The sequence below is a fragment of the Corylus avellana genome, chromosome 3 (assembly GCF_965113065.1).
Source record: "Corylus avellana chromosome 3, dhCorAvel1.hap1.2, whole genome shotgun sequence".
Lineage (NCBI taxonomy): Eukaryota > Viridiplantae > Streptophyta > Magnoliopsida > Fagales > Betulaceae > Corylus > Corylus avellana.
In genome coordinates, this window is record NC_142492.1 from 18788115 (window position 1) to 18799875 (window position 11761).

The 11761-nt window shown below is 38.9% G+C and overlaps 1 protein-coding gene across 1 annotated transcript in view; it reads left to right on the forward strand.

Moving 5' to 3' along the window:
- Positions 1 to 7379: 7379 nt before the first annotated feature.
- The window catches only part of LOC132176295 (Lojap-related protein), a 13219-nt gene continuing 8837 nt past the window's right edge, over positions 7380 to 11761 (forward strand). Inside the window, exons 1-2 of the mRNA XM_059588460.2 lie at positions 7380 to 7687; positions 11634 to 11760. Of these exons, the coding sequence (XP_059444443.1) occupies positions 7406 to 7687; positions 11634 to 11760 (409 nt within the window). The 5' untranslated portion in view covers positions 7380 to 7405. The remainder of the gene's footprint in view (positions 7688 to 11633; position 11761) is intronic.

The following is an 11761-nucleotide window of genomic DNA, read 5'->3' on the forward strand; positions in this document are numbered from 1 at the left end:
GAATTATGAGTTATATTGCATATATTTATTTTTGTTATTAATTTTACGAATTAGTACTTGCATGTGAGATGAATGTTCCTCATATATGTTTATTTTTGTTTTTATGAATGATTTCTATATATGTGATGGTTTTTTCCTTTAATTAAGTGTTGGCAATAATATAATAAAAAAAGAATGAGAAATAATATTTTAAAACAAGTAGCTAATGGAATAGATAATCTGTTGGAGTATGTAGTTAAAAAGCAATAGCTAAAGTAAAGAATTGTACTTTTTCATTAGGTAAAATACCTAATACTGCTGGAGATGCTCTAAGCCCTTTTGTGTAACCCAATTCCGGGAGCATTTTGAGGCAAAACCCAAATCCCACCCCTTTCTGACCGAACGTACGCCAGGGGACCACCCCGAACGTACGCACCTGGCCTTTAGTGAGAACGTATGTTAGGGGACCACCCGAACGTACGTTAACTAGTTCTTGATCCAATGGGCAATATCCTAGGACGTACTGTAGTGACAAAAAATAATTAACTAGGCTTAAGATAGCTTGATTAGGGGGTTAATTGGACTTTGGATTACTAGGGACAGCTGGAGTGGCATTTTTGAAATTTTGAACTTTCTGAGTTACAATACACGAACGCTCGCATGGGGGACCACACGAGCGCTCGCCTGCTACAGTACAAAAGCGCTCGTCTGGGAACCATGCCGAGCTCATTGTTGACTGATGGCTTTTACCCAATCATACACCTGAAAGACATTTTTAACCTTTTGTGAATAGTACATGAGCGCTCGCTCCTACAGTACTCGCGCACTTGTTGACCAATTTTCAGACTCTTGGACAATACCCAAATCGCATGCCTGAAAACTATTTTTAACTCGTTGTGAACAGTACACGAGCACTCAACACGATAGCACACGAGCGCTCGCATCTTATTAGAATTTCTTCTGTAGCGTCCTCAGCTTTTTCCCCTATATAAACCCACCACATAAGACCCTTAACCCTCATTTTAGCCTTTGTTGACTTAAAAAAACCCTACTCGGTTAATTTTTGAGAGTTTGTGAGTGTTCTTGGAGAAGGAGGAGGTGTCGAACTCTAGCCATCTTCTAAGGTGACTTCTTAATCCTCTTTCATGCTATTTTTACTACTCTCTTAATGTTACAAGTTTTAAAAGATGCCATAACAAGTTCTTGTACCCGCTTTCTTGTAAAACCAAGAACGATTTCAAAAACTTTCAACCCACCTTGTTCTCTTTAAAAGTTGCATGATAAGATGTTTTGCACTTGGATGTCCCTATTTCTTAACAAAACCAAGAAATGTTTTCAAATGGCTTTTAAACACCTCTTTGATTCTTTGTGTTGTGTTCTCATGTGATGCTTGTGTTTATTTTAAGCCTAAGAAAGTAGATACCAACCCATAGCCTTAGATAGAAGCCTAGAAGCGTTTTTGGAGATTTCTGGCCAAAACCCTAGCCCCTGGTCGAACGCTCGCCTTAGAGAACGAGCGCTCGACCAAAGAGCGGGTTAAACGGTCCTTAGCCGCATAAATGTCTACAAAGGTTTTAGCAGCCCCGTTTCATTAGATGGAACCTCGTAGAGTTCTCTAGTGTTGTTTATGACAATAAGTTGTGCTTCGTTATAGCAGGAATTCGTGATATCGAAGGACTCAAGCGAGCATACGATGAAAAAGGAAAGATAGAATTTGTGGAGTGAAGCGCAGAAAATAAACTGGAAGAGAAAATTTTTACAGTGCTTCCCCCGATCATGCGAATGTCCAACCAATTCCTTCCACCATTTCTTCTTCAAAATTTGATAGCACTCGGAAATGATATTTTGCCATCTTATGTAGCCGACTTGCTTGCTTTGAAGGATCTTCTTAGGAAAGTGGCTCTTAGATTTGCGCACTTGGGTGCATAAGTCTTTGAGTATCTTGACATAAGATGGCTCTTTGAGACATGCAGGAGATGAAGCTTTGGATTCTTGATGTGTCTCAAGAGGAACAGTGATGCAAGCGGGAGCTTCAGTATTCACTTCCATGTCACTGGACCGATCATGATTTGTTGGGGGCTCATTGTTCTCTGGGTTTTCAACTTGCTCAGGGTGCTCAACTTGCTCTTCTTTCTCTTCCTCCTCTTTGTTATCCAAAATTTCCTCACCCTCGAGTGTGGAGGTGGCTTTGACATGCTTATGATTAGAATTTCTAGCATCATCCTTATTAATCATGCTCACATAGTGTCTAATGAATGGACATTTGCTTTGGTGGTGCGTAGAATTATGACAATATGCACATGACTTATATGGTACGTCAGCATTCTTAAACGGGGCATAGGCAAACCTAGCTGCCATGAATTGGTCTGCTCTCCCATCTAAGTCATTAATGTGAGTAGTTGGAAAATGTTGCACTACTGATTCTTTAGGAAGATAATTTCTTGCAGCTTGAGCATACCATGAAAGTTTAGGATGATTGCTCCGGTCCGGGTCTGAGAGCTCAACTTGCTCCTATTATTCTTCCTCCTCATTGTTATCCACAATTTCCTCATTCTGGTCAATCCATTCTTTCAACCCTGTGGTAGCTTGAGTGTTGGCATCTTTGATCTCTTGCATGAGTGCTTTCAAAGTGTCATCCAATGATGACTGTGGTGCAGGCTGTGGCATTTGAGTGGTGGATTGATAAGCAGGCGGTTGAGCTTGATGATCGAACTGCGGATAGTTTGAATGGTACAATTCATCAAATTAGTAAGCATAATTTCCTGTAGCTTGAGCTGACCATGAGAAATCAGAATGGTTACTCAAGTCCGAGTTGTAATAATTGAAATTTGCCCGGGCTGGAGAAATTAATGTTCATTTGCTCATATGAAAAATTAGAAAATTGTCCCGAGGATTGACAATTATTATCGCTATGACAAGGATTAGAGCAGTATGAACATGATTTATGTGGTATTTAAGTGTGAGAAAAATGGGTCGGGGCAAATTTAGCTGCTATGAGTTGGTCTAATTTGTTAGATAAGGCATCGAGATTAGCTTGCAAATTTCCTGACCTACTTTTACCAAAAAGACCTTCATTCTTTTGAGCATTTGAAAAATGTGCCCTACCACTAGCTGAACCATATTGTACCCAAGGATACATGATCACTCTCACTTTTTAGCATGTAACTATCCCACATAAAACATTAACCATTTTTTTTAAAAAAAAAATTAAAAAAGAAAATAAACTAACACAAAAAAAAATATGACTAACACAATAAATAAATAAACTAAAATTTTAAAACTCACAAAAAGGACTAAAAATGAATTTGGCAAAAAAATTTCAGCTACTGCTAGTTTGCTAGTGCTGCATGTAGAGGTGTGCTCGAGCACAGGCTGGATGGGATCGAGCTCAAGTGTGTTGATCCGTCAGTGATGCTGCGGCTGCGTGCGTGCGCTCGAGCTGACACAGGGAGTTGTCGAGCATAGGCGCTCACAATTGAACCAGCTACTGCCTTGGCTGAGGGTGCGCTCAAGCGTAGTAGAACTGCACTCGATCGCACTTGCGTTGATGTGCAGAGAGTGCTATGGCAAAAACTGCAAAACAAAAACACAAAGAAAAATCTTTTTTTTTTTTTTTTTTTTATTAGCAAGAGGAATTAAACGAAATTTTTTTTAAAAAAAAAATTTGCAAAATTAAAATCCTAAATAACTAGTAGTCAATTCAGACATAAATTGAATTCAAAAATTGAACGATTCCCTAGCAACGACGCCAAAAACTTGATGTAAACTTTTTTATATACTCACAAGTACACGAATCGTTTGCAATATAATGTTTTGCAAATGCAAGGTTGAACTCACAGGGAATTGTGTTTTTGAAAAGCAACTTATATCTAAACTAATTAAATCATAACATAGTTCCAATAAAGGTTTGAATTTTTGGGTTTTGAAAATTAAAATACAAAATAAAAATTGAATAAAATAAACAAAAGATAAAGGTACTAAGGTTTGGTAATCCACACTCAACGAATCATAACAACATACTTCCATGTTCATCAATATTAATCTGAAGTTCTTACAATTAAAATCTTAAATATGTTTTACTATGCTTCAAAAATTAATCAAAATCATCCCATGTACCCATTCATTGCACAAATTACAAAAGGAATCCAATATCAATTAAATCATCAGATGTATCCATAAATTACAAAAGATATTCAGTTTTAATTGAAACACCAAATGTACCTGTAGAACAAATCACAAGGGATATTAAATTTATAGGCAAATAAAATCAAGCAATTAATTATGTGAAATTATCTTAAATCATCAAATGTATCCTTGAATCACAAAAGATATCCAATAATCATTCCACACATTGAAAAGAAGTAAAACAATTGAAATATAAAACCCAATAAAATCAGACAAATAAAGACTTATATGAAAGTATTGATGTTCTTCATTGGCGAGGCTTCATCCTCAACCTTGGTTGAGAATTTAGCTACACATTATTGTAAATAAAATCTAAACCTAAACCTAAAGAAAAACTAAACTAAAGAGAAAAACTGTGGATTTTTGACTTGGAAAAGAAGTTTGGCCGCCAACTGTTCGTGCGAGTGTGCTCGAGCGCATGGCCAGTGCACTCGATCGCACTCGGGCATGTGCTTCTTCTCTTCGCGGTGCAGCGCTCGTGCGCTGATGGTATGCTTGTGGGCGTGGGTGCGCCCGAGCGCAACCTAGCTCGGATCGAGCGCACATGCGCTCGAGCGCTAGATGGCGCTCAATCCTACCTTAGACGACCGATTTTTCAACTTTCTTCCAAACTTTGCATTTTTCTCTTTAAAGCTGTAGTTTTCATTCAACAACCTATAAAACACTAAAAAAAAGAACTAACACAAAATATTAGATTATAACACAACTAAATGATTAATTAATGTAAATTAAGGGACTCCAATATGCAACATTTGACACTCATCATCCCACATTGCTTCGAGTTGAAACTTTTCTCCCCAGTTGTGCCTATAAATAGAGAGGACCCTAGGGCTCTCAAAATATTCAATCAAGTATTCTTGATCATAGTTTTCAAAAATAATCTGAAAACTATATTAGTTCTTTGTGTTAATGCATGAAGAACAAAAGTTTAAGTTTTGAGGAGTCAAGATAGAGCCCACACTATCTTGGTTATAATTAGTCATTGGTGAGAAGATCTAAAGGCTAAGATCATTCGCGTTCTTGAAGTTCTTGAAGAACAAAATAAAAGTTCTTTTGTCAAAAGCCATAGAATTGGCCGTTGATCTTCCATGTAAGTAATTCTTGTTCTTGCTATTGTTAAATAGCCATTCATTCTTCGTATGTTCTTCATAAAGAATTCTTGGGCATGGAAATACAATTCCTTCCCGCTACACAAATACTCAATCTGCATACATGTTCCCAACACTGCGGACGAGTGGATCACAGAACGTCTCATAAGCAACCTCGTTCAAACGAGTTGCGGACGCCCTCACTTACTCGTCCGAATGAGTACTCCCCTGTCTGAATGAGTTGCGCTGGCATAAATACCCACCACACGAGAGAAATTTATTTCTCTCTTTTTCTTCCTATTCTCTGTTTTTTTTTTCTTTCTCTTCTCTCTCATAGGGTTTGCCTATAAGCCTTGGGTATTGATTTATAGAGACTTCTAAAGCCAAATCTAACCCCAGGAACACATTTCTTGGTGTTAGATCATCGTTTCCAGCGGTTGGTTTAAGGTAAATCCTTAAACCTTAAGTTTTCTTGATTCGTGTTAGATTTTTGGGGGTTTTGTTTAATCTCTCAAATTTCTTTGGGATTTTTGTGTTTAGAGGGCTTCTAAACCATCCTAGAACAACGGGTTGCGATCTTGAGATTTGAATACTCAGGATTTGCAAGAAATCAAGGTGAGACTCAAAACCCTAATTTTTGTCTAAATGTTGAGTTTGAGTGTTTTGAGTGTCTAACCATAGAGATTCTCTATGAATTAGTGTTATTAGCTAAAGTGATGTCAAATGGAAACCATAGAATGCTATGGGTTACCTTGTAGAGTAAGATACTTATGTGTGTCAAGTATCTTTGTAAAGTTTGAGTTGTTTAAGCCTAGAATAGAGTCTAACTATGTATTTATTATGTAAATGTATATAGCAAGTTGAGTCGAGGTTCACCAAGTGTGACTAAGCGGACATTGTAAGTATTTTACTTATTGAGCAGAAAGAAACATTTTCAAAATGTGTTCAAAGCAAGATATAGACATTTGGCTCTGAGCCTACATTATTTGATATAAAACATGATTTATGATACTTTAATAATTTGATGACGTTTTATGAGATTTTTTTTTTTTCTGAATGTTATGAATAATTTTTATGAACTATTATATGTTTGAGATATACTATGATGAAATATGTTAAATATGAATACTTTGATAGTTTGCACAATTTGTGACATGATTCCATGACTTCTATGATATGCATTTTGACTAGAATATGAGCTCAAGGATTTGATAACATGAGCATGAACATGACATGAATGATGAAACACAATGAAAACCTATGATATCAAGGCACGGGGATGGCCCCGGTGGTGATGAGTATAAGTCAGACTATTTTGGGAAATAACCCTCATAAAAACACTAAACTTGAATGATATGATGAAGTATGAAAACGATGATAAAGGCATGGTAACCTTGTCTTGCTTTGTAGATGGTACAAATAGTGCAAGCAAAACAAGAATTGTCCTGGTTTTGTAGATAGCATAAGAAGTTGCAAGCAAATCAAAGACTAGCCTTACTTTGTAGATGTCACAAGTAACGGCAAGCGAAGTAAGGACATGGACAAATCGTATAAATGTATTGGTGGTATACGAAAGTTATGTGCATGACAACGATGAAGCATGAGCATGTATGACAAAATGTTTCATGATGACGATGATTTTGTTTTTAGTGGGTTTTTCTAGACGTAATAGTATGCATATGTGGCGTATGCCAGGTTTGGTAAGCCATCTAGAGCACTCATGAAGTTGGAATAAACATCTACATATAAAGTAAAATAATGCTAAAAGTAGAATTTTTGTCTCCTTTTCGCCTTCCTAAAAGTGATGTAGTTTTTAAAATCGTCAAAATCTAATAGTTATCATTGCAAATCCAATGACAATTTTAAACGTAGGGACAAGGGACAAAATTCCACTTCTACTATTACTCAAGTCTATTAGAGCTTGTATTGACAAACTAATTGTTAAAATAAATAGTCGCTATCCATGGAAATGCCCTTTGGAGATAAAGTTAAGTAAACAAGTTTAGGCTCGGGCTGAGCCAATGGGCTCGGCTAGATTTGCCCGGCTCTAACCCAAACCCAGACATTAATGCGGGTCAAGTTTAAAAATCTGGGTAAGGTTGCCCGCTATCGTGTATCTCCTTCTAATCTCTCTCATTTTCGTAGATTATGATATGCTTCTCTTTCTTTCTCATCAGTCAGTAGCAACAATGGCAGCATCCGCTATGCTATCTATCGCCGGCACCGGCGCCGGCTTGGGAACTGAGTTTATCAGCGAGTTTCGGCAACTGGGTCGTGTTAAATCGAAGTTCTATGAAAGACGAAGAAAGCTTTTCAGGTGCTCATGTATGAGTGGGCATAATTTTCCACACAAGTGCATCTGGAGAATACCCAGGAAAACAAACTTTATTTTCAAGTCAAGGGACTCGTCTTTGGTTCTGGCCTTAGGCAAAGAGGTAAAATATAGTTTTTTATATTCTCTCTCTCCCCATACTTGCATTTCGGTTCGTTTTGGTTACTTTGATTCACGTATGCTCTGTTTGGTTGCTAAGAGACAGAAAACTGTGGACAATGAAGGAAAATGAGTTTCGGTTTTCTTTGGTTGCTGATAATGTTTTGTATTGCTTTGGGTTTTAGGATATGGGAGCACAACTCGTCTAAGCTTCAGTAATTTGGCCATGTTGAGTTACATAAACGCTGTTCCGGTGTTGAGAAAACTAAGGAAAGTGTAAAAAAGAAAAATTCTCTGAATCTTATGGTTAAAGTTGTGGTCTTAGTTGTTGAAAAAATATTTTGATGATCCAAAAGTTTTTGTTGCTCTCGAAAAAATTTAATCCGAAAATTGTTCCGCAATATCAAAAATATTCTAGCAACCTAATATTGATCAAGCATCGAAATTGATCGGGAGCAAGGAACAACCTCACAAAGCTATAGAATCACACAAAACCCCTTATCTTTAAAAGTTAATCTGTGCCTCCCAGAGTTCTTGACTCGATGCAAACGGTATCCCAACATGCGGCCTCTGAGGACTATAGCATCTTCCTCCATTAGGACGCACTCCTAGTTTGAAGAACCAAATGAACAACCATCTATGAGCATTCCTTGCTAATGGAAAGCTTGATTTTGTGTGAAAGCAAGAGAGTTTATCAACGGGTGGTTATTGGTATGTAAAATCCTTTTATTCCATCTTCGCCTCAACCTTGGCCAATTTCGATATGTTTCAACTGTTCTGACCCATTTTTTGGCTTATTTCGACCAGAAAAGGACTTTCCATATGGTATGATTTTAGAAACGCTTTTAACATGAATTTTTGGCCTAAGTAGCAAAGGTAAGTTCAGCTTTAGTGAAAACCCACTTGATGGATATGCCAACAGTGTAGAGAGTGTTCTACTGTTGTAAATTCTGATCATGTCTCTTTCTTTCTACTTTGGAGCGGAGGAAAATGGTGCAAAGGTCAGAGAGAGGGTCAATCTAGCTTGGGAATCTAAAATCAATGAACCTATATTTTTGTGGAATTATGGATGGGGCAATGCCCGCCTTTGCCCCTCTATGTGATGTAGATCGGAATGCCTCATCTGCAGCTTGTCTAGACGGAGCCCAACCCGAGAGTCCTCGTCTGCCGCAAGTTTAGAAGCCTATGTTATTTTGCTGTTTTTAAGGTTTATGTCGGTGGCTGTCCGGACAACTCTAAGTCCCGTTCGGACAAGTGTCGTTGCTTCGTCATATTTTAGGTTTTAAGTCGTGGCCGTCTGGACGGGCCGCCATAGTATTTAGGGTTTTCATGTTTTAGGGTCGGGCACTGTAGGGTTTCACGCATTTATGTCGTGGCCGTCCGGACGGACTGATGTGCCATCCGGACGAGCGCCGTAGAATGGCAAATTCGAGTTAGTTTCGTATTATGTTTAGGGTTAGGGGGGCCTATAAATACATGTTTATAGCCTCTAGAAAGGTAGTTGTTTATAAATCAGTTTTGATGACTGAGAACACTTAGAGTTGAGTTTCTTTTGTGTTTTTCCTTAAACCTTAGGTAGCATCTATTTTAAGAAGATTTCTTAGATCTTGATAGTCTCAAGGTCGAGAAGTATTTATTTCGTTCCTTAATGTTGTTATTAGCTGCAGCCCACTAAATCATGTTGCATCAGTTGATATCAAAGCCCAAGTTACTTTCCATGAATGGGGAGGGGCAACCGTCTGGCAGACATGAACAAAATGCATGTGTGCACGAAGGTAACACGTAAGGAGCAACCGACAATTCGTTTGCGGCACGTGGGTGGTGGGCCTAACAATCGTCATCGCCAATCAAGACCGCAGTATGCAGAGGCGGAAGACAAATCTATTGCTGAACGTTGGCAACACATGGAGGAGCAAGTCACGGATGTGAGGGATCAAATCAAAGCCCTTGCTACCCGATTATCCAACATGGGTGGTCACAATGGGAATGGATCTGGAAACCCTTTTGCGGAGCACGGATGTCAGCACCATGCGCAAGCTTATGCCAATCGGTGGGTGACCGGGTTCAAACTCAATATACCGGAATTCCAAGGTTGCCTTGTAACAAAAAAAAGAAAAAAAAAATCGACAAAAAGAAGGTACCTAGCGAAGCGGCGGAGATTAGGAGTCAATCAGTTGTGGAGGAGGAAGATAGATTTATTGAGGAAGATTGCTCGGTAGATTGGGCCTCTCCACTAATCTATGATGACGATGTCATTGAGGTAGATCCGAATGAAAGACCTTTGCCATCCAACCTAGAGGAAGAGTACGAAGAAGATGGGTTTTCTCCCATGATTGGCAGCCTCTACCTCAATGGCGATGACTCATTGGAAGAGGAGGAACCCACGGGTGACATCGCAGATTATGAAGAGGTTGATGAAGACCTTCCAGGTGAAGTGCCTAATTTTAGTGAGAAGGAATTAGGTTATGTTGATTTCCTTGGTGCAGACAAAATCTTGTCGGATGTGGAAAATTACATGTTCACAAGGGAAACAATGACTGACCCATTCTTGAGTATCTTCATGGCATGTGGAAGGGAAAAGGTACGAGAGAAGTACGGCAAGCCCGAAATATTGCCAAGTGGTGTGTAGGGCCTTCACGACAATCATCAAAGTATGTCAATGATGAAGAGCATCACGTTTATTGTAGGGTGTTGTCTTGTCTTGATCTTAAGAAAGGGTGGATGGAACGAGTTGATAGGGCACCCGAAGGACCGTGGTAAGAACTGGCCGAATTCGAGGACAAATTCTCTCCAACCTGGGGAGAATGATGTAGTTCGGAATGCCTTGTCTGCAATCCCGGCTGCAGCCCGTCCGGATGGAGCCCAACCCAAGAGTCCTCATCTAAAGCCTCGTTTGCCGCAAGTCCGGACGCCTATGTTATTTTGCTGTTTTTAGGGTTTATGTTGGTGGTCGTCCGGACGGCTCCAAGTCCCATTCGGACGAGTGCCGTAGCTTCGTCATATTTTAGGTTTTAAGTCGTGGCCGTCTGGACGGCCATAAGTCCCGTCCGGACAGGCCGCCCTAGTATCTAGAGTTTTTCATGTTTTAGGGTTGGGGGCTGTAGGGTTTCACGCATTTATGTCGTGGCCGTCCGGACAGACTGATGTGCAGTCTGGACGAGCGCCGTAGAATGGCAAATTCGAGTTAGTTTCGTATTATGTTTAGGGTTAGGGTTTGGGGGCCTATAAATACATGTTTATAGCCTTCAGAAAAGTAGTTGTTTATGAATCAATTTTGATGAATGAGAATACTCAGAGTTGAGTTTCTTTTGTGTTTTTCCTTAAAACCTTAGGTAGCATTTATTGTTTTAAGAAGATTTCTTAGATCTTTGATAGTCTCATGGTCTAGAAGTATTTATCCCATTCCTTAATGTTGTTATTCGCTGTAGCGCCCACTAAGTTACGCTGCATCACTATGACAGAGTGTTCGTAGACATTATTTTTATGGATATTCCTCTTGCAGGAGGAACTTTTGTGTGATATGTTTGAGTGCTTCCTTTTCTCAGTTTATGGCAGTGGGCTTTGAGCTATGCAATTACATACTACTTGATAAATCCCATATAAAAACATCTAGTAAGTTGGAAGAAGCTAATTGATTAAAAAACTTGTATGTAGAACTATTGTACAGAAAACTTAGGGCAGATGTGGAAGATTCATTTGTCCTTTTTTTTTCTTTGGTCTAAATTTGTCCCTAAAATTTTAAGTCACCTATGTTTGTTTGCTTTTTCTTTCTTTTTTTTTTTTTGCGCGGGGGTGGGGGGGGGGGTGTTGATGTTTTCTTCTAAATCTTGTTTATTTATACTTCTGTGTATGTGATGCTAGAAAGATATCTGTTTTATGTACCTGTGCACTCATGGATGTAACTGTTTGCCTTGAGGCTGCATCGGTGATACTTGAAATATATTTTGCAGAATGCAAGCGAAAATACAGATGATTTGTACGATGACTTGCTTAACAAATTTGGAAAGGTGGTCTTCAAGAGAAACGACCAGAAGCCTCACAGCGCAGAAGTAGATGATGATGCCGAAAGCTTGTCATG